At 50.2% G+C, this 23932-nt stretch overlaps 1 protein-coding gene across 11 annotated transcripts in view; it reads left to right on the forward strand.

The window, feature by feature from the left end:
- FRYL (FRY like transcription coactivator) overlaps positions 1 to 23932 on the forward strand; it is a 2496013-nt gene that overhangs the window by 1214370 nt on the left and 1257711 nt on the right. For all 11 annotated transcript variants that reach the window (XR_013608325.1, XM_078678213.1, XM_078678216.1 and 8 more), the window contains one exon: positions 17498 to 17666. Coding sequence is in view for 10 of the 11 variants with exons in the window: in XM_078678213.1 (XP_078534339.1) it covers positions 17498 to 17666 (169 nt within the window). In the remaining variant the exon portion in view is untranslated. The remainder of the gene's footprint in view (positions 1 to 17497; positions 17667 to 23932) is intronic.

The raw sequence follows: 23932 nt of genomic DNA on the forward strand, positions 1-23932 counted from the left end.
CCGCGTCCGGCGTCGGCGTCGTGGACGCCGTGATGACGCTGTCGGAGTACTTATACACCGCCTCCGCGTCCTGACGTCAGTTCTTCTTTTTGCCGCGCCAGCAGCGCAGATCCGGAAAAAGTGGTACCTTAGTCACTTTTTGACTAAATCTTTTTGATCTTTTGATCTTCCTTTTTCGAGTCTTCGACTCCGAATCGGTGCCGGTAGGGATGCCTGGTTTCAAGCCCTGTGAGGACTGCGACCGACTGATGTCGGTAACTGACCCTCACCGTCGGTGTCTCCACTGCCTTGGCGTTGACCACGACGACAAGACCTGTTCCGACTGCCGGGCCCTGACTTCGAAGGCTAGACGGGAGCGGTCCTGTAAGCGACTCGAACTCCGGCAGTCGGCCCCGCGCCTAGAGAGGTCCCGGTCCGGACGGAGGTCGAGGGACCGGTCGCGGGAGCGGAGCCATCATAGCTCTGGGAGTCGACATCACTCCTCAGGGTCGAGGTCGTCCCGTAAGCACAAAAAGTCGAAGAGACGTCTTCGCTCTTCCGACTCCCCCTGACGCGGCCGGGGGTTCAGGTGGCACCGCCCTTGCGGCTCCGTCGGAGTCGCAGGTGCCGCGTCCGGCTTCATACCCTTCGGTCCCTGGGCCTAAAGCGACGCCGGAGGAGATCGAACGGTTCCTCATGGCCATGAGGTCCCTCTCTCCTCCGACGGGCTCCGCGGCGCCTTCGGGCCCAGCGCTGCAGGGCCCCGCTGGATCCGGGTCATCGATGGTGGATTTAACAACCACCCCGGCGCCGGCCCCTCAGGTGTCACCCCCGATGCCTCCCTCGACCCGGTTCCGGCGCCGATGCGGCGCCGCTGGGCGGCGCTTCAGACGCCGTTCGGAGAATTTGTTTTCCCTGAACCGGCCCCATCCTTTGCTAACCCTGAGTACCAGGAGATGGGTGATGAGGAGGATTGGGAGGGGTCTGAGGACCCTCTGGCACGTGAATGCCAGTCTCAAGAGGACTGGGCAGGTGAACTTGGGAAGGCCAGTGGTATAGACACTTCGCCTGACACTGGCTTTGTCTCGCCTTCTACCGTAGCTACGGAGGAGGGGGCAACCTATAGTGTGGTGTTGATGAGGGCAGCCAAGGCCTTGGGCCTTGAGCTCCCCGTCGCGGCCGTGAGGACTAACCTCCTCACCGAGGTCCTTAAGCCGCAGTCGTGCTCAGCTGAGCCTCTGCTGCCGTTTAACGAGGCCTTAACCGATGTTCTTTTGGGCACTTGGTCCAAGCCCGCTACGGGTTCGCCCGTAGATAGGAACGTGGCCAGAAGCCACAGCCCGGCCCCCGGGCGACCCATGTTTCCTGTCCACCCACCCCACCCCCGAGAGCCTGGTCATCCAGGCCTCCAATTCCCAGCTCCGCCGGACAGGGAATCCAAGAGGTATGAGCAGTATGGTAAAAAGATCTTCTCCTCCCTTAGTCTGGGACTGCGGTCTTCCAACACCGCATGCCTCTTGGGCCGCTACATCCACTCTCTGTGGGATACGGTTGCAGAAGTGCTGCCAGAGTGCCCGTTGGAGGTACAGGCCAAACTCGGCCAAGCCCTTGTGGAGGGCCGGGATGCAGCCAAATATTCTATCCGGTGTGGGCTGGATACCACCGACTCACTAGGTAGAGCAATGGAAACGACGGTGGCGGTCAGACGCCACGCCTGGTTGAGGTCCGCCAACTTTCCGGCCAAAACACACTGATGGACATGCCGTTTGTTGGCTGTCTCCTCTTTGGCGACAAGCCAGACCATGCGCTTGAGCGCTTTAAGGACTCCCGGGCTACGGCCAAGTCCTTGGGCCTTTCGGCCCGCGCCAGCAATCTGCTGCCTTTCACTCCTTTCGTGGCCACGGAAGGGGTGTACCCACACGTGCTGCCAGCCACGCTCCGCAGGGTAATACCCAACGCGGTGGCGGCCGTGGAAACCGCCGTGGCTGCGGTCGGGGACAACGGCGAGGTCAGTCCACACCTTTCCCCCCAGCATCCGCCTCAAAACCCTCCTAGTCCGTGCTTTCAGGCCCATGTGACGCCAGTGGGGGGCAGGGTTCGCCATCACCTCCTCCACTGGCGCACTGTCACGTCGGACAGGTGGGTGCTGCAGATCGTCCGAAGGGGCTACTCCCTCCCCTTCCAGGCGACTCCTCCAGCCATGCCACCGCAAAACCACCGTGTATCGGGGGATCATTTGCGACTTCTGCTGGAGGAAGTTATGGCCCTCTTGGCCAAGGGGGCCATCGAGCGCGTTCCTGGGCCAGAAGTAGGATGTGGTTGCTACTCCCACTACTTTCTGGTACCCAAGAAGGGCAAAGGGGGCCTGCGCCCTATCTTGGATATAAGGAACGTCAACGGCTTCCTCCGGAAGGAGAAGTTCAAAATGCTGACACTGGCTCAGGTCTTAGCTGCCCTGGACCCAGGAGACTGGATGGTAGCGTTGGACTTGCAGGACGCATATTTCCACATCCCCGTCCTGCAGGCCCACCGACGCTACCTGTTGGCCACGAGCACTTTCAGTTTACCGTGCTCCCCTTCGGCCTTACCAGCGCCCCACAGGTGTTCACAAAGGTGATGGCGGTGGTCGCAGGTCATCTGCACAGGTTAGGGGTTTCAGTCTTCCCCTACCTCGACGACTGGTTGTTGAAGGCGGGCTCGCCCCAGACAGTCGTCAGCCACCTCCAGACTACGGCAGATCTCCTGCACCAGCTGGGGTTCTCCATCAATGTGCCAAAGTCACACCTGTGCCCCTCTCAGAAGCTCCTCTTCATCGGAGCGGTTCTAGACTCTGCGCCGTTTCGGGTTTATCCACCCGAACAGCGGGTCCAGGATATTTAGGCTCTGATTCCCATCTTTCAGCCGTTATCCCGGGTCTCGGTCAGGTTGACGATGCGGCTTCTGGGGCTGATGGCCTCCTGCATCCTACTGGTGCATCACGCCAGGTGGCGGATGCGGGCTCTGCAGTGGGACCTGAAGTTTCAGTGGGCCCAGCATCAGGGCAACCTGTCCGACCACGTCCTGATCTCGGAGGGCACTGCGAGACAGCTGCAGTGGTGGCTCACGGGCCGCAATTGGGTCAGCGGCAGATCCCTCTCCCTTCCCCAACCGGAGCACGTAGTTGTGACGGACGCGTCCCTCCAGGGCTGGGGAGGCCACATGGGAGAGGCGGAGATCAGAGGCCTCTGGTCTCCGGTGGAGGCCCGGCTCCACATCAACCTGTTCGAGTTACGGGCGATTCGTCTAGCACTGAAGGCATTCCTGCCCTCTGTCCGAGGGAGTGTAGTGTAGGTGTTCACGGACAACACCACCGCCATGTGGTACTGCAACAAACAGGGCGGGGTGGGGTCATGGAGCCTTTGCCAGGAGGCTCTGCGCCTCTGGCAATGGCTGGAACGCCAGGGCGTGACCCTGGTGGCTCAACACCTGGCAGGTTCTCTGAACGCCAGGGCGGACGAGCTCAGCCGTCTGTGCATGATGGATCACGAATGGCGTCTGAACTTGGACGTGGCGCAAGGCCTCTTTCAGCGATGGGGAGAGCCTTGGTTAGATCTATTCGCCACCGAACGCGCAATGTCATCAGTTCTGCGCGTTGGAATTTCCAAGGCGGCACTCGCTAGGAGACGCTTTTCGTCGCGAGTGGAGTTGCGGTCTATTGTACGCCTTTCCGTCTATGCCACTTCTGCCCAGAGTGCTGAAGAAGATTAAGCGCGACCGTGCTCAAGTCATCCTTGTGGCTCCGGACTGGGCACGAAGGTACTGGTATCCAGAGCTACTCAGTATGTCAGTCGATCCGTCTGCCTCTTCGGGAGGACCTTCTGTCGCAGCAGCAGGGGACGGTCCTCCACCCGAACCTGTCCCGTCTCCACCTCCATGCTTGGAGATTGAGCGGCGACAGTTGAGGCTATTTGACTTGCCTCCTGAAGTCTGTAATTTCATTCTGGCAGCCAGGCGTCCCTCCACAAAAACGGTATACGCCTGCAGGTGGAACAGATTTGTGGCATGGTGCACAGCAAGGGCTGTGGATCCTCTTGCTGCCCCTCTCTCAGAGGTTCTTCTCTTCCTTCTTTCTCTTGCTCAGCAGGGCTCTGCTCTGGGCACTATCAAGGGCTACCTTTCTGCCCTTTCAGTATTTCTGAGGCTGCCTGATCAACCCTCTTTGTTCAATTCCCCTATTGTAAATAGATTTCTGAAGGGCATCACACACACATTCCCTCCTGTTCCGTTTGTGATGCCTCAGTGTGACTTGAACCTTGTTCTTACATTTCTGATGTGCGCTCCCTTTGAGCCACTTCACAACTGTCCTCTCCGCCTTCTAACTCTGAAGACTGCTTTCCTGGTTGCCATCACCTCTGCCAGGAGAGTGAGTGAGCTCCAGGCCCTTTCTTGTACTCCACCTTTCCTTTCTGTCCATCCGGACAAGGTTGTGTTGCGTACTAAAGCAGCTTTCCTGCCCAAGGTTGTTACAGCCTTCCACATCGGGCAGTCTATCACCTTGCCAACCTTCTTTCCGCCTCCGCATCCCTCTAAAGAGGAAGAGCGGCTCCACCGTCTGGACCCAAAACGTGCGCGCTCATTCTATTTGGATCGCACACGCCAGTTCTGGGTGGATGACCAACTCTTTGTTGGTTACGTGGGCGCTAAGAAGGGGAAAGCGGTGCACAAGAGGACCATCTCCCGGTGGATCATCTTGTGTAACCAGGCATGTTGCTCCTTGGCTAAGAAGGAGCCCCCTGTTGGATTGCGGGCTCATTCCACCCGAGCCACGGCGACTACAACTGCCCTGGGCCGGGGAGTGCCCTTACAAGACATCTGTCAGGCAGCTACGTGGGCATCGCTGCACACGTTCGCAAAATACTACTGCCTGGACAGTCAAGTCTGGAGGGATGGCTTCTTTGGCCGTTCTGTCCTCCAGGACTTTCTGGTGTGATTATTGGTTCGCAGACCCACCACAGGGGTTGGCATTGCTGGGGTATCTATTCTAAGGTAAGGAATCTAATACTAAAGTGTCTCTTTCAGATGCACAAGTTACTGCTACTTGTGTAACGATATAGCTGTAAGAGACATTAGTTAGTATTAGATTCCTTACCGACCAGTGTTGGTTTTTAACATGGCTCAGCGCTTCTGGCGCGGAAAAGCTGTGTCTAAGAACTGACGTCAGCACGCGGAGGCGGCGTCTAAGTACTCCGACAACGTCATCACGGCGCCGACGACGGACGCGGAGCCGCAGACGACGCCTACCGACACGCAAGGGTACTGCTACGCAAAAATTTCCGGATCCAGTCTGACGCCTGGGGATATTCTAAGGTAAGGAATCCAATACTAACTAATGTCTCTTACAGATATCGGTACACAAGTAGTAACTTGTGCTTTGCGACCATTGATCTTTTTATCACTTGTCTTGGCGCAACTACACCACCTGAAAAGCAAATATAGTGTACCTACAGGAGACTCCGCTCTGCCCCTGGAGCTTTACTGCTCCGGTGACGGGAGTCTGACGGGAGTCTGACACACCGTTCTTCGTGACCTCCAATGTATAGACACAATTGAGAATCCTCGAACAGCAGTCAATGCATGACCCCACACATTTACTAGAACTACAGGACACTCTGATACAGCCCACGGAAACCTTCTAACAGCTGAGGCTTATTGACCATACACCATACAACATACTTGCAGAAGCTGCATGCCGAAGGAAATAAGACTGGCACACTTCTTGCCTGCACGATCTGACCTCAACTGTCCCGTACACCAATTTTATAAGATCACTTCACCTACAGGGACACACCGCCCTACACAGTTGGACATTAATGGCACATTTCATTCCTGTTATGCAACCCTGTACACGGCTAGTTCTCCCTTGTCACCACCCTTCTTAAGCTCGACCGGGCTCCTGATGATCTCCCCTCCTATAGACTGCTCTCTCATGACCTCAGAATACAAAATCCTTAGCAAAGTTGTAGCCCAGACCCTCTTATTCCCAGATCTGGTACACGTAGATCAATGCGAGTTCGTTCCACGTACGAGCACCTCATTGAACATTAAACGCCTATATCAAGTTATGGAAATCGCACATGATGCTTTCCCTACTGCTGGCGGTATACCTATCACTGGACGTGCAGCATACATTTGACTCTCTATACTGAAACTGTTTGTTCTTGGTGTTGCAAAAATGTAACCTTACTGCCAACATTTTTTGGGTCAAAATACTTTACATCAGCTCAACGACCTGAACCAAAATGGGCACACACATCTCCACACAATACCCTAGAGACTGTGGCATGCGTCAGGGATGCCCGTCATAGCCTTTACTGTTTGAGCTGGCAATGGCACTCCTGGCGCAGAAGATTTGAAGGAGGCGGTGGACTGGTAGATCTAATGCGGACTCCAATCACACGCCGTTTCATTATACGTGGACGACATGATTATGTACACCAGAGACCTGGGAATGAACCTCCCACCAATTTCTACTATGCTTCAAATATTCAGAGACTTATCTGACGTGCGAGTTATTGTACTATTTTGTAAATCCACCCATAATTATTCCACAGCCTGTCTTTACGATTTTGAACTCTCTACTGATTGACTTCATACGGGGCTCAGGCTGACGCCAAATTAGTCTCCTTAAGTTACAGCTGTCAACTGAGAACGGCAGGCTGTGCGCACCCGATTGTTGTTCCTGTTTCCTTGTGACCCAACTGCAGTGGTTGTCATGTTGGTTATCAGGCTTACATTTACAAGTAATAAGTTACACATCCTTTAAATTATGCACTGGGAGCTTAAAACACTACTTTTACCTGAAAGAATACACCCTCTCCCAGACTGCCTATACGTCTTCATAATGTTCTAATGCACAGCTTTCCAAACTGTGTGGCGTGACACGTTAATGTGTCGCGCCCCATGCGTAGGTGTGTCGCGCGATGTAATGCAATGACGTCAGGGGCCGACATTAGGGGAATGCGTTATGCGACTCCAGACTGAAATCAGAGGGCAGCGAATGGGTCCCACACATGGACAGTAGGTGGCGCTACAAAAACTGAGATCATGTTCCCAGGTCCCGGTGTCCAGGAGCACTGCAACCCTTCACTGACCGTCCGGCAGCTGAGACCGAGTGATAGGGATCAGCAGGACCGAGGCAGTCAGTACCCCATGTACGCCTCCCTCCCCGCCCCTTACCTCCGCTGAGGCTTGCAGTAGAGACTGCGCTTTGATGGTGGGGCAGGCAGATGGCAGGCCAGGTGCCAGCACTGATGATAAATAACTCCATCATGCCATGACTCAGATATGAGCGGGAGGGCTTATTATAGTGCGCCGTGCTGCAGGCACGTGTGGAATTCAGAGTAACGGCAGGGGTATGGGGGGGAGAGGCGGGGTGCTGGGCAGAATGGTTGAGGCAGTGGGCAGAAAAGGCGCAAATATATGCCACGCTGTTTTCCCCTTTTCCATAGTCACAGCTACCTATATTCTCTGAGGGAAGAATCGATTCGGAGGCTTGGAACCGGTCTATAAGTGGGCAGGATTGGAGTGGTGTTAGGTATTTAGCGTGGTAAATACCTGCTATTCCGTATTTTAGTCAAGGAAACAGGCAATCAGACATGGAATTTGGTGCTTAGCTCATTAAATTCTGCATGGATCGGTATTTACCTCACATTTCCACCTGATACGTTTATGCAGGTTTGACCTGCTAAAATTTACTAGGAGAAAAGTATGCAAGCTATAGTATTCACCCCGATACGAATTCTAATGTGTGCGTAAACGAGAGTTACCATACATATCAGAAGTAACCAAACCACGAGTAATACGGCGTGCGTCTAGTACTAGAGGCGGTGGGGTTGTAGCCAAACAGTGTGGGCCAGACTACATGGATGTTATTTCTTTCTCTCTCTCTTTGTATAAACTCTGGGGCTCATTAACAAGCCCTGTGCGCTGTTGGCATACTAGAGCCAAAAGTATCAGAGTGCTTTACATGAGCACCAGTTGTGTTACAGACACCTGCATTTGTGTGTGTGTGTGGAGTTGTGTGTGGGGGGGGTGTGTGGGGGGGTTGTGTGGGTGTGTGTTGGGGGTGTGGGTGTGTGTTGGGGGTGTGGGTGTGTGTTGGGGGTGTGGGTGTGTGTTGGGGGTGTGGGTGTGTGTTGGGGGTGTGGGTGTGTGTTGGGGGTGTGGGTGTGTGTTGGGGGTGTGTGGGTGTGTGTTGGGGGTGTGTGGGTGTGTGTTGGGGGTGTGTGGGTGTGTGTTCGGGGTGTTGGTGTGTGGGGGTGTGTGTGTGTGTGTGTGGGGGGGTGGGTGTGTGTGTGTGTGTGGGGGGTGTGTGTGTGGGGGGGGTGTGTGTGTGGGGGGGGTGTGTGTGTGGGGGGGTGGGGGTGTGGGGGGGGTGTGGGGGTGTGTGTGTGTGGGGGGTGTTTGGGGGGGTGTGGGTGGGGGTGGGTGTGTGTTGGGGGTGGGGGTGTGGGGGGGTGTGGGGGTGTGTTGGGGGTGTGTGGGGGTGTGTTCGGGGTGTTCGGGTGTGTGTGTGGGGGTGTGTGTGGGGTGGGGTGTGTGTGTGTGGGGGTTGGGGTGTGTGTGTGTGTGGGGGGGTGGGGGGTGGGGGGGTGTGGGGGGGTGGGGGTGTGTGTGTGGGGGTGTGTGTGGGGGTGTGTGTGTGGGGGGTGTTTGGGGGGAGTGTGTGTGGGTGGGGGTGGGGGTGGGTGTGTGGGTGTGTGGGTGTGGGTGGGTGTGTGTGTGGGTGTGTGTGTGGGTGTGTGTGTTGAGGTGGGGGTGTGTTGGGTGGGGGTGTGTGTGTGTGTGTGTGTGTGGAGGTGGGGGTGGGGGTGTGTGGGGTGGGGGTGTGTGTGGGGGTGGGTGTGGGTGTGTGTGTGGCGGGGTTGGGCATGTGGGGTATGTGGGTGTGTGTGTGGGTGTGTGTGGGGGGTGTGAGGTGTGGGGTTGTGTGTTGGGGTTGTGTGGGGTGTGTGTGTGTGGGGGTTGTGTGGGGTGTGTGTGGTGTGTGTGTGTGGGGGGTGTGTGGTGGGGTGTGTGTGAGGTGTGTGGGGTTGTGTGTGTAGGGTGTGTGTGTGGGGGTGGGGGGGTGGGGGGGTGTGAGGTGTGGGGTGGTGTCTGTGGGGTGGTGTGTGTGGGGTGGTGTGTGTGCGGGGTCTGAACTGACCATAGGTGGTTCGGGCTTGCTCGCTGCGCTTCCTCGCGTTCCTCGCCTTACCGTGTCCCTGACATTTTTTTCACAAAAAGGTGTGTCACCAACATGAACAGTTTGGAAAGCTGTGTTCTAATGTATGGAAGCTCTGCGCTTCGTATTACGCACACAACTCTTTACACCCGGACATTTCTTTGTGGCATACCGACCCGGTGGGTGCTCCCATGGCCGCTAAACTAGCACCTTGGAAAGCAATAGATACCTTCACTGTTGGTGACCTCTATGAGAAAGATCAATTGAGTTCACACCTAGATTTTGTGCAGTTGCATGAACTTCTCGGTTCCTGTTCCTTACATGTGCATCAGAACTGGTCACCAATGGGGGCAGAACCTGCCACACACACGCGCACTGGTTCAGGCAACCTATGAAAAGGGCATTGGCATGGGTAGGCACTTGGTTATGTTACAAAGGCCTACCTTCCTATCTATTTGTAGCTCTGACACCGTTTCGAGACTGTTGGGAGGCAGACCAAGATCGCCCACTTCATAATGAGGAATGGCAGTTCTAACTGGAATATCCTAGCATTATAACCCACAACACACACGGTTCAAGTGTATTCAGTTCACATTATTACACAGATCATATTTAACAGACTCTGCCCCACTCCGTCATCTTACAGGGAGGGTGTCCTACGACTCCCTTAGAACCTTCATGGAAAACACACACTCTGACACGGTGGAAAATTGCAATTTGGATTTATATCCCAGATCCAAACTTTCTACGGCAGATTTCGTTTTGTTGACTTAGCACTCCTCCTGGTCAAGTGGCAAATAACGCTTTGTTGGAAATCCCTGTTGCTGCGTACTGTACTGAGCTGGCACAAAGAAGTTTCTTGGTGGGGTTCCGCAGAAAGGTCTGTGGTGGTCATTTGCATGTTGGCGGCTAGACTGACTTGATGGAGGGATTTGGATAGGAGGGAGGTTGTATAGGGCAGTGTTATCTGCTTATTGCCTCTTCTTTCCCATACTGAAGGTCAATTATAGTGTTGTGAATATACATGATGTACTAGATTCATCAGTGTCATTGTAACATAGACATCTGTTCTTGACTCAACGAAATGCAAGATGTATTCTATGCTGAAATGCAATGCTTATGAAATACAATAAAGTACTTTTAAAGAACAAAACAAAAAGGATTGAGGTGTTTGGGAAGCGAATGCTCCCTTCCGCCACTATGGCCTTGAGGTTAGTTAATGCAGTCTGCCTTTTAGGCCATTATATGCACACCCAGTGGGATTTTGCTGGCTGTTCTGGCGGAGTTTCTTTTTTCGCCCAAACCAATCTGAACGACAAGAATGAGTCAAATTTGTAATCCAAGTTCGCCTGAATACTACTGGCTGTTTGAACTGAGCAGTGGGCACTTGCTTAGTGCTCTGGCGCTGTGTGGCTATGATCTACTGACTGTTTGCAGACATACAGGCTTCCCTTCAGGATATGCCTTTTGGTGGGTCCAATCTTGTTGGTGAAAAGGCTTATTCAGCCCTTGGGTGCTTTAAGTTAGCAGAGCGACAGCACTTACCTTGACCCTTTCTACGCCGGCTCAACAATTTCCGCATTAATTGCGACCCTTCTGAGGCTACTCCAGAGGCTTGGTGCTTAGATATTGCCATGCCCTGCAAACACCGCAACAGCTACCCTAGTCTTTTTATGGCTGGAAATCATGCAGACATTGCACTCGTCACCAGGGACAGCTTTCTTCTCAGTACCACACCACTGCGTTGTCCACCCAAATCTCTTAAGTTTGCCTTTGGCACCACCCGTTGACCAGCAGGTTCAGACATTTTCTCCTATAGTGGTAGTCCATCACATCTGATAGATGGGACCTCGTGATCATCCAGCAGGGTTTTGCCCTACTCTTTCTTTTTGACCCAACACAGCTTCCTTCACAACATAGTAGCTTTCAGGGGAGCACTTACACTGAAAAAAAGGAGCCATCGAAAAGGTGCCAACTTCAGGAGAAGAGATGGATAACTGCTTTTGTTATTTCATCATTTGAAGAAGCTTGAAGGCTTTTATCCTATCAGAGGTAGCTCCTCCGTAAAGGTGGAGGAGCGTCGCCCCAATGCTTTAAGCAATGCAAAAAAGGAAAAATAAAATGATAATAGGACAAGTCGTTGGGGCACTTTCTAAGTACGCATGCCGGTTTGGCCAAACAGTCATGCACACTTTGCATGTTCTTCCCCAGGCTGTATTACAGACTTCGTGGAGAACATGCACAGGCTCATAGTCCCCGTCTGTGCGCTGAACCACAGCGCTTGGACCAATCAAGATGCTGTCATAGTGCCAGCATCATCGGTATTGGCTATGGGGATCCTGTGTGCTTCCTGCTTCTGTTCCGGGAATCGTCGTAAGGGAAGCAGAGGAAAGACTCGGCCGACCAAAGAGGTAAGTGTTTTTTTTTTTCCACAATCCCCTACCACCCCACCACCCCCCGTCCCCACGCTCGCCCTGCCAACCCGATCTGTGCCAGCCACCACTGCATCCTACTTTAAATTTTTGCCTTGTGAAAGCTTTCCTATGGAAGGACACATTTTGATTGCTCACACTGGCCCAAATTCTGTATGTTCTGGAGCTGGGGTAAATTGATGGTTACCTTGGCCCTGCAGCACAAACACATCTTGGTGCCTGTCCTGCACAAAAATTACCTGCTCTTGACTCTTCAAGGTCACTCAGAAGCATTTTTGGTTTTCTTTGCTCCCATTCAACTATATCAGTGCCCCTTGGGTGTTCATGATAGTGATGAGGGTGGTCGCCTTCCGGTTTCCAAGGTTAGGATACCACTTTTCACCTATGTCAGCGACTGGCTGTTGAAGGTAAGCTTACCACTGTCAGTCGTTGACTATTCTGACAATGCAGAATGACCCGACTCCTTTAGAGGCTCTGTCTTATAGCCTTTCCTCCATCACAAGTAGTCCAAGACATGTGGGCTATGATCTTATGTTTTAGCCATAAGTCTTGGTTCTCGGTGAGAGGAGCTCTGAGGCTTCTTGACCTGCTGGCATCATGCATCCTGCTGTCCACTTTTCCTCCATGCTGTCTGTTAAGGGGAGGCTGGATGAGGTTCTCATGGACAACACCACCGCCATGTGGTATTACAGCAAGCAGAGTGGAGTGAAGTCCTGGATCTGTGCCAAGAGTTGTTATGCTTCTGAAGTATGCTGTAGTGTCAGGGCATCTCCTAAATCCTGGACCACCTGATTGGATGTTTAAATACTTGGGTGGACGTGCTCACCCGTCGATGGTGGATCACAAATGTTGATTGCATTTCACGGTGGCACAGCTCTCTCTATGTGATATATTCAAGTTAGAGGGATGCCCAGGACCGCTGTATACCTTTCAGCCCTTGCCTCTTATGCCACTTCTGGTCAAGCTACCGATTTGCGAGCATTTGCTGTCGCAGGAGTAGGACCGAGTTCTGCCCCAGAACCTGTGCAATCTACTCCTCCACGCGTGGAGATTAAGCGGCATCAATTGATTGCGTTTGATCTACCACCTGAGGTTAAGGATGTCATTCTTGCGGTCTTAATGCCTGGGGTGATGTGGTAGATACAAGAAGATGGGATAGCCACTTGGAAGGCATTGCTGAAGGGAAATATTTTTGTTTTATTGCAACTACTATGAACATTTGTTTTAAAAAATAATTGTAAGGTTGCCAGAGCGATTCTAAAATACAAAGCAGTTTCTACTGAATAAGACAACTCTGGCTATGCAGTTTGTGGGCTTGATATGTTTAATGGAGTCTTACTTTCTTTACTTAGACCGGATTGCCAATTAGGTTGCTATAGTGATCTTGGAGAACTCTGCCACATTATTTTGTTGAAACTTTGAGTCGTCAAATTGGCAACTTTTGGCAGAAGAGGACTTTGCTCAATAGGATGCTCTCAGTAGTCTTTATATTTCTTGGCACAAGTAAAGCAGTTTTCTGAGTGTGTTCTCAGATCATTTCAAGAAGTGGGTATTTATAGATATATCGCTTTGCAGCTAACTGTAAAGAAGATTGACAAATGTTTTGCTCTGAGTATCCTAGATATTGTTCTCTGGGGTGATATAGGTCCACTAAGGGACCCGAACTAACAGATCCTGTCTTGGAGGTCATTCTGACTACTGACACTTCTGAATTTGCCTGTGTCGGCTGGTTCAGAGGGGCCTCATTTGTTTAGAGGCCATCATTTGTACTCTGACCTCATCAGACTACAATTTCACACATAGCTTCTGAAAAGTTGAGCTGTATGCCAGGAGTTATTGGAGATAGTTCTGGATGTGAAATGAAAAAGCATATGAATTCAGCGTGCTAGCAGATGTTTGAGATTCTCTTGATTGTGTGAGCAGAGATCCCTTAAGTGTTGATGGAAATGAGGACTGACTCTGTAGGGTCTGATGGCCTCCTGCATCCTATTGGTGAAGCACGCTTGATGGCATATGCGGGCTCTGCAGTGGGACCTGAAGTCTCATTGGGCATAACACCAATGTCTCTGACCTAGTCTAGATTTTTGGTGGAATCTTTAAAAGATCTGCAATGGTGGCTGATAAATCGTGAGTGGTCCATTGGCAAAGCTGGCAATATTGAGATGGAAGACTCTGTTCTGCGACTGAATCCCAGCTCCACATCAACCTTCTGACAATGTGGCTTAGTATTGAAAGCTTCCATTAAACCATCAAGAAAGAGCTGGTTCAGGGGTTTACGGAAAACACTATAGCCATGTGGTATTGCAACAAACAGGCGGTGGGATTATCAAACCTGTGCCAGGGGGGCTCTGCCCCTCTGGACTTCGCTGGAGCACCAGGACATCTTCCTGGTCGTGCAACACCTGACTGAATCTGTGAACACCAGGCCAGACTAACTCAGGCACTGATACCTTGCAGATCACGAATAGCATCTCCATTAGAGGTGGTGCAAGGTCTGATCCACAAATGGGGGCAAACTTGTCCTGATCTATTCGACACTGCTGAGAACATGCAATATCAGCAATTCTGTGCATTGTGGTGTCCAAAGAGCAGGATTACTATTGCAACAACACATCATCAGTAGGGTAAAACTAACCTGTCTCACGACGGTCAAAGAGCCACTCGCTCTGACATGCGTTCCATTTAGACTGGAACACTTGGCTCCTGTATGCCTTTTCATTGATACCCTTCCAGCCCTGAGTTTTCAAGAAGATCAGGACTGACCGGGCTTAAGTCTTCATAGTGGCTCTGGAGTAGGCAAGCTGAGTTTTGTATCCCTAACTCCTGAGCATGAGCACCTGTTCTCTGTCACATTGCCCCTTCGGGAAGACCAGCAGCAGCTGGGCAGAAACCTGCCCCCGAATCTGCACACACTACACCCTGATGCATTTAGATTGAGCGGTGGCAGTTGAATTGCTTTGGTCTTCCTCCCAAGATTTGTGATGTCATCTTGACCGTCAGGTATTCCTTAACATTGACTGTATGGCCCTGCCATTGGGACATTTTTGCGGCTTGATGCTCCTCCCGTGAAGTTGGCCTACTTTCTGCCTCCTTGTCAGTGTTACTGCTTGTGCTATCATTAGCCACACAATGCCTTGGGCACTCTTTGGGGATATCTTTCTGCCATCTCATGCTTCTTTGCGTTTGCCGGATAAGCCCTCACTATTTAAGTCACTCGTAGAGATGTGTGTCTTTAATGGTTTGCAACATTTGTTCTCCCCCACCCAGTTAGGTCTTGACATTTCTTATGGGTTCACCATTTGAGCCCACACATAACTGTACTCTAATACTGCTGACCCTTAAAAAGGTCTTATTGGTAGCCATTACTTCAGCCAGCAGGGTTAGAGATCTTCAAGATCTTTCAGTTCATCCTCTATACACCAGCTGCTACCCAAAAAAAACTGGTTCTTTGGACTCTTGTTCCTTCCTTCCAAAGATCGGTTCCACGTAGGTAAAACAATCGCATTGCTGCCATTTTTTGCTCCACCCCATCCTTCTAAGGGCAAGGAAAGGCTCCCCTGTCTGTATCCGAAACAAGTTTTGTTTTTTTCACACCGTTCATACTAAAGACCATCAGTTGGACGATTAGCTCATTATCTGATTCACAGGAGCGAAAAAGGCCTTTACATAAATATTTGCTATGCTTTGACTAAGAGCAGCCTCCTGGTTGTTTGTGGGCTCATTCTTCTACGGTCAAGGCCTCCACTACTGTGATAGCATGCAGACTAACTGTCCTGGACATCTGTCAAGCTTCCTCATGGATGACCCTCATGTTCACAAAGCACTACTGCTTGAACAGTCTGGTCCATTGGGAAAGGCATTTTGCCCATACATTCCTCCAGGATTTCCTGGTTTGAGCCAGTTCGCAGACCTTCCTCCTGGAAAAGTATTGCTTGGGTATCTATTCTAAGGTGAGGAATCTGCTGTTAGAAGTCGCTATCAGGAGACAAAGTTACTCAACTTTGATAGTGCCATTTTCTGGTAGAGACTCCATCTAACCATAGATTCCTCACCCTACCCTCCCGACTCTGCAGAATAGGCACTTCACCATGACACTCCTGTTAGGTTCTGCACACTGGCCATACATCTTCAGTTGTGGCTCTGAGTTTTTGGCATTGCTATAGTTTCGAAAGAAACCGATCAGGCGCCTGGGGTGGCTCCAATATAGGAACCTCACATGCCACTTCTGAAGCAGATCTAATCTGTGCCACCTTCTGGCACATAGAGGTACTGCTCAAGAGTCTCCAGATTCATTGTGACGTTGGGGGAATATTCTATGGTGAGGTATCTGCAGTTAGATAATTTCTCTAACACAGAAGACGTTACCGAAGGTAAGTAACTTGTTCTATTGCGCCGCTTCAATTTCATATTTTTTTTAATGTATTTACAGTTCCATCTCTGATCGGTAAATAAATGTAAAACAATGTCACCCTCATCATTTCTTAGGCGTGCATGCATGGTGACACATGCACGCACCTAGAAAATTATGTGGCAGTCAGGCTCATTTAGTTTTTCTTATTTATTAACTTTTGACCTTTCTGCACACTATCTTGCCAATGCTGCACTGCATTGGCAAAAGACATTGGCAAAGCAAGTGGTCGCAAAGATAATACATCTTGGGTTTGCGAACACTTGTTTCTCTACTACCTACAGATCCCACTTTTTTGCTGCAATCAACAGGCATTGGTTACTTTGAGATGTTTTTTTTCATCCCTCTTGTTAGATTCCCAAAATACTAAACACAAACATCCTTTTTGGGGGGGTGGGCGTTCACTCAATTCATTGCTGTACCCCTTTCTGCCTCTACTCACCTTATTTATCATCTTTGTCTTTAAAGACATTTCATGATGTGAGTTGCCTGCAGTAGTCATTCTTGCTCCTGTACGAAAATAACCGTGGTAAAGAACTGCAAATTTTGGGAACATTACTGATCTGATACTGTAATATTCTAAGTGGTCTAATTAGTTTTATTTTTAAGATGTCTGCTATACAATTATAAGCTTTTCAGAAAAATATGTTTTTTTTTACCTTTACTACTCTCTAGACCAAATACTGAATGTGTTCGCCACCAGTACCCTTCTCTTTTTAATCAGCCTAAAATCTCCATTAGTAGCATTTGTGCCAAGAACTAAAGGGTTCAGCACCCAGAATCATCTTGGGAAGTGGCGATAAATGAAAATTAATAAAATCTCAATTTTCATAAGTGGAGTATATGTAATAATGTGCTGAAGAACATTATGCTAATGAGATTGAACAGATGGGAGAGACAAAACTTTTGTTTTATTTCTCCGGTTACAGGGACATATTTTGAAAGTATTTTTCAAGAGACTCTATTTTAGCAATACTGAACAAAAATATTAAATAAATGTATGATTAGGTGGATTTACAGTTGTGATGAAAAAAGGCAAATGTACTGTACTGCTGCGATTCAGAGAACACTATAGCCAGAAACACCTAAAATGAGACCATTTCTGCCATAAATATTGTGTTTACTAACTAATGTTCTCTAAACTGATCATTGAAGGTATGTGTGAAATGGGTAATTCAAGGAGCAGAGGAAAATATAGCAATGGGAGCAGACAGTTCTGTTGGGAAACTACACATCACATAACCACAGGGGAGGGACCATTGTGAATGAAACTTAACATACCTGAATGGTTTCTCATTTAAAGACCAATTCTTTTATCTGTACCAGACAGAGATCATAAACGGTTTCTTCAAAATAGGAGTATGTATTTGTAAGAGCTTGAGGATTAGGTAATATTATATACAATCCTACTTTTTGTACTTGTCATTTATAATGGTCTAGCACAGTCGCTTAAGGTTGTAACTTTTATTTTTGCAGATCCTGGAACCTAAGATGTTTCGGTATGCTCACAAATTAGAGGTTCAGAGAGCAGATGGCATATTAAGTCACCCATCACCTTTGCCTCACCTCTATTCAGTGTCATATTACCAGCTCTCAGAGGAATTGGCTAGAACCTACCCGGAGTTAACACTGGCTATTTTCTCAGGTATAACTGTCACTTGGAAAAGAAATATTGCAGTAATGATTTTTGATTTGTTTGTTAGTAAAATGTTTTAGTGCAAAATGCGACATTAGAGATACTGAGAAATCAATCCATGCAGATGTAATTTCTATGCGATCTACCAGCTCTTCACCAAGAAATGCAGTAAGTGCTTTTTTTATCAGAGCATGATGACCAGTGCTGAAAAGCAAACGGTTTTCTTTGGCAATTAAAGCACTTTTTGAATTGAGTGTGACATTATAATCAAAATTCAGAAGTAGAGCCATTGGGTGGTGTAAGTAGTAATTCTGATGTCCTTGAATTTGAACTGCTTCCAGAACCTGCTAAAACGGGGACTGCTGATGAGACACCCCAATCTTGATTATTATGAACTGTTCGGATTGTAACCAATTTGCCAACTGACCTTCAACCAAATCCTTCACATACTCTTCATTCAGTCACTTGATCCATGGCCTTTTTCTAAAACAAGATTAATTCTATTGAGAGACTACACATACACACTATCTGCTTTTGATGAACTTTAGGCAAGGGGGGAAATAGCACAGGCAAAGGAAACAATGAAGTTGACAATTTCATCAACTTACACAATGAATTCTATCGATAAAGGAGCTATTACGCTATTAATGTTTCAAAGGATAAAGAGTACCCTGGCGAGCAGCATTCCTTTCATACGGACTCTATTACTAAAGATGAAGGGCATAATATAGGGTAAGGTTCCTGATCTAGACATAAATATGTGAGAGGATAATGTGAACATCATGGGTGATTAGCATTCAGCTAAGCAGGCCAGTATATCAAAAATAAAAAAAAACTATGGAAGGGGTGAGAGATTTTTATTGTGGTATAGGACACTATTTGAAACTGCCAGTGTAAGGTATCTTACAACCATTTCTACTCAATCAGTTATCCTTTTGCTAGAGACCCTGTGTTATTTTCTTTAGACCCTGAGACACCCTATTCCTTCATCATTGGGTCTTATTCTGGTCCCTAGAAACTGTGATGGGCTGTAACATAATATAGGGAGCACTTTTGATATTTATTCTAACAAAGTCTACTATAGTGCAAATACAAATACCTAAAGGTCATCAAAGTATCCCTTTATTGTGATGCCTATAGTATGTGTAAAATTACAAATTATGTGAGTGTTGAAGGAAACAGTAACTTATTGTTGCACCCTAATTACTTGTTAACATGTTTAACCCCTCTGTGGTTTTGTCAGTCCTATTCAGTCACAATGCCAGTAAACACAAATCTGATAAGAGACTACTAGCCGCAGATTCCTTAATGTCGAATTATCCCCAGGCGTGAGACTGGATCCGGAAAACTTTCTTTGCTACAGCATTTCTGCGCGCCGGGGAGGCGGTACCGCACAACTCCGCCCTGAGGTCCGCAGGCGTGACGTCAGCAAGGTCACATAAGCCCCACCCCGGCGTGCCAACGCCAGTTCTTTCCCTTTTCTGCGTGCAACGCAGATCCGGATTGTATCCTGGCCTGGTTTTCAGGCCTTCTTTTCACGCTTTGCGTTGAGGAACAGTGTGTGAATGCTTTCGGGCTTAAAGACGTGTACTTCTTGTGCACGTCGGATGTCAGCGACGGACCGTGGTGGTGTTTGGGCGAGCACCATGACTCTACGGACTGCGACGCTTGTCAGCACCTCAAACCGAAGTCCCGGTGGGAGCGCCGGATGAAATTGCTGTCGGCCCGCTTGTCCATGTCGGTGTCATCCCAGCGTCCGTCCCCTACCTCAGGAGCCGCCGATTCAGACTGTGGCATCGTCCTTCGCCATAGCCCCAAGGGCATCGCTCGTCAGCTGGTCCTGGAGCTTGTCTCCGAGGCATTGTCCTCATTCGGAAGAGAGCATGGGTTCCCCTCGGGACGTGCGCCCTTTCCTGTCGCCACCCTACCTGCTGTTTCCTGGCTTCGGGGCGACTAGGGCCCAAAGGAAAGCCTACGCTGCGGCTCTATAGGCTTCTTTGGCCCCTCCTCCACCTCCTGAGATGTCTGTGGATCCCTTGCCTCGTGCGGGGCCTTCTGCAGAGTCGCCGGCGGCTTCGACCCCGGCTCTGACGGGTACGGCTTCAGGTTGTAGGATGGTGGTGTCGTCGAGGTGCGGTCCTGCGAGGCTCCCCTCTTTGACCCAAGGCATCCCTGCCTCGCTGCAAATCCCTACGGCACTCCCTGTGGCATCGCCAGAGATTGCCGGGACTCTGGGCTCGTCCCAGAGTCCTCCTCGGTCCTCTGAACAGGCGGCTGCCTCGCCTGAGGCCGATCCGGTGCCTTTTTGGCACCGAAGGCTTTCCTCCCTGGTCCTGGCGGTGCCGTTGGTGGAGGCCGGGGCCTGGGGTGCTTTCCCGAGTCCTTCTCGGTCCTCTACGCAGGCGGCTGCCTTGTGTGAGGTCAAGCCAGCGCCTTTTTGGTGCCGTTCCTTAGCCGAACCGGCTCCGACCCCGCCCCATTCTCCTAGGGAGCACCTGGTGGTGGAGGTAGACTCGGCGCAGTCTGTCCACTCGTGCTCAAATTGGCCTTGCGTCGCTGTCTGTGGCGGACTCCACGGTGCCGTGCCGGCGTCGGGTCCTCGACTCTTCTCCAGAGGTTCCTTCCTCTCCGGAGATTTGTCAGCTCCTGGTCTCTTCTTCTCTGGATACGGGACGCCGCGTTTTTCACCGGCGTCTTCTAGGGAGGGCTCCTCGCCATCCCCACGGCCTCAACCCTCTCTTCCGCAGCTCGTCGTTGGTTGCTCCATCGGCTTCTCCGCCTTCCCCGGGGGGCCCTCAGGTTCCACACTCCTCCGTGGATTCCCCCACTATTCAGGGGCTGCCCGTTTATTCCTCCAGCTGGACTTAGGGACGGACGGCTGTTTACAGCCGTCACCCACGGAGGACTTTATTTTTCCCCCGCGGCGCCCTACAGAGGCCAGTGTTGCCTTTGTTCGGGCTATTTCCACGGCCGCTGGCATTTTGCGAATGGGTGACCCCGTCACCCCATTCACTACGGATCATCTGTTGGAAATTCTCCACCAGGGCTCTGGTAGACGAGAGCTGCTTCTTCCATTCAAAGCTTCGCTCCACAACTCTCTTCTGGGGGCTTGGGAGCGCCCTGCCACGGGTGATCCAGTGCTTTTCATTCCACCCTTCTTCTCGGGGACCTCTTCTGCAGACTGCTTTTCTGTCCTTGCCTGTGGTGTTGTCTCCTCTGTCACGGGAGGCCCGGTGGTTGGATTTATGGCTTCCTCCAGTGCTGCTTTTCAAGCGCTCAGCACACTGTGTGTTGGCCAGGGCTACCTCCAGCTTGTGGGATTCTGTGGAGTACCTTCTGTGTCACGTCTCCCTCAATGGTGCCCGCGCTGATCTACGGCACCATGTTTTGGATGGTCGGGAGTTGGCCGCGTTTATTCTCCATGCGGCCTTGGATGTTGCTGGTGCTGTCGGCCGTGCTATGGCCAGTTCTGTGGCTCTCCGTCGCCATGCTTGGTTGCGGGATGGTGTTTTTCCCGAGAATATTAGGGAGCTTCTGGTTGACCTGCCCTTTGATGGGGTTCTTTTGTTTAACACCCACGCGTACTCCGCCATTCGTCTCCTTGCGGGGCTCCATCCTCCTCCCCCTCTGTAAGCTTGTCTTGTTGATCCTCCGGGGCTTGGTGGGAGGCATTATCCCACCTTCTTCCGGGAATCTGGTGTTTTGAGTGGCCCGTCTGTATGTTCTGTGTGGTTTGATGTGCCTTCGGGGTCCCTAGGTTGGCCCCTCTCTCCTGTTGGCTGCTGGTTCAGCCCCTTTGGCAATTGTGTATTTTTTGGCTGATTGGCCCATCGTACGAATTCTTCCCCCAGTCCTAGTCTTAAAAGTACCTTCCATAAATAGGGCCAGCGGAACTAATCGAATGCTTGATCGATGTCTAGGAAAACCAGCGTGTTCTGTCCAGCCCGACCCGCTAAGGTCTGCATAACATGGGCCAGGCGGCGTATATTCCGCAAGGTGTTTCGGCCCGGGATAAATCCCGATTGGTCATCATTGACCAGGCGTCGAAGATACGGAAGGAGTCTTGAGGCGAGGACCTGACTGATTATTTTTAAATCCACATTTAACATGGATATGGGTCTATAGGAGCCTGGGAAAAGAGGATCCTTCCACGGTTTGGGGAGCATAACTACCGTTGCGGCTCGCATGGAGTCTGGGAGCAAGCCCCGATCATATGCCTCCGAGGCTCCCGAATACACTGTTGTGAACAAGATGGAAACCTATGTAGAGACCATGCTGTGGTCTCTGGTGACAATCTGTGTTTATAATGGAATGTGCCCACCACTCAGTAGGCTGCTACAGAAAGCAGACATTGCCTACTCCTTGCTCTAACTGGTCAAGCTCTGCCTCAACTTCAATGGCAAACTGCACCACTTTACTGACCCTAGGCCCGTTATGAAGTTTTTGTGAGTCTTGACACGTGGTGTTGCGTGTGACATCTCTCATGTGTTCCTGTGGTGGTCACATCAGTAACCGTGACTAACTACTCCCTGCAAAATCCGGCACATGAGATTACTAGAGGAGGCGAACCTGTGCTTCCCCCGGGCTCCTCTGGTGTGCGGCTTGTGAAAGTGATGCTTGGGCCCACTGATGTAGCTGGACCCTGACGGACCCATCACTGCATTACTCTGGCAGCCTCATCCTTCTTTGCTGCCCTCCTCATCCTTCTTTGCTGCCCTCCTCATCCTCCCTCCCTGGAAACCAAGCCGCTTGATAGCTGCGGTGAATGCCAGACACCTTTAGGGCCCACCAGTGAGGATTCCCATCAACCTTTTTGCAAGTTGGAATGTTCTATTCCTGTCGGTGGGTATTCAACCGGTTATGAGAGTTGAAGTAGGAGGTGGGTGGGTGTCATCTTGGATGCTTACTTTTTTTTCTGTTACTTTTCCCTCATTTGTGTCACTGGTCCTGTTTTTGCTGTCAGCATTTGTCACTCTGGTACTACGTAAAGGACATTGCATTCCTCACACCATGGCATGACCTCCCATTAAGTGCCTTACCTGGAATGTGCGGGGTCTCAATAGGCATCACATAGACATATGTTTTCTTCAGGAGTTACACCTGACTGAGGCTCGTTGCCTCCGACTGCATGCGGGTTGGATTGCGGAGGTCCATGCTTTGGTCTACTCCTACTACTCTCCGGTAGTGGCCATTGTTATCTGTAAAGGGCTCTCATGGTGTATGCGGCAGGTGATATGCCTCTCATAGGGCACGTTGGTTATCCTGGCTGTGAATTTTCAGGGCCAGCCTATTGCTCTCATTTGTGTATATGGGCTGAATGTGCATTCACCCAACTTATTTGCCTATGTCTGGTGCCTGACGGCCACCATGGGCCAGGGAATCTGTACTTTAGGGAGGTGATTTCAATGTGATATTGGACGACCGAGTGAATCGATCCAGTTATACTCATCTGCACCGTCCGGGATCCACCACACAACTACGCATGCTAATATCAGATCATGACTTTACCAATATTTGGCGATTCAAACACAGTACTAGCATCAACGGTACATGCATCACTTCCCATATGCATCACTTCTAACCACAGCACCTGGTCTAGTTTTGACTACTGGTTGGTCACCAGAGATGCAGCCACCTGGACCACACATGGTGCCCAACTCCCTAGAACACTGTCTGACCATGTACCTGCTATACTGGAGTCTTGTGAGAATGTGGCTCTATATATACTGGACCAGAATAAGGTTCAGTGTGTATAGAATCCACAAAACCCAGAGGTATAACAGAGGTTAAAGCCAGGTGTGACCTTACTCCCTAAAGTGGTAGCTTGATCGAGCAGTAAGGCAGTACCAGAGGACAGTGTAAAGCATCTGTTGTACACACTCAGTCAGCAAAGGGTTTCACACACTCAGACTGAACTCCAGGTCAATTGTTTTTATATCAAATATATAGTTGTTTTATTTTTAGAACCAACAGATATCAAAATATACTGTTCTTAATATGAGAAGTCTCAGATGAGTACTTTGCAGAAAGGCAATAAACTTTGTAAACGCAGTCGGTACAGGTGTTGCAGTGGGCAACACAATTCTACACACAATTTAGCCTTGAGCTCAATGGGTTTTTCTATATAAACACAGTTGATTACTTTGTAAATTACTTTGGTAGTTCCAGGACTGGATCCTATATTCAGTTCTGGGGTCTAAGCAGAAAACAATTTAGTAAAAACGTTTGTTATTGCAATGATTTTTCAGGAATATAAAGCTATTTTAAAAGTTCAC

This window comes from Lissotriton helveticus, chromosome 2_2 (assembly GCF_964261635.1).
Source record: "Lissotriton helveticus chromosome 2_2, aLisHel1.1, whole genome shotgun sequence".
Classification (NCBI taxonomy): Eukaryota; Metazoa; Chordata; class Amphibia; order Caudata; family Salamandridae; genus Lissotriton; species Lissotriton helveticus.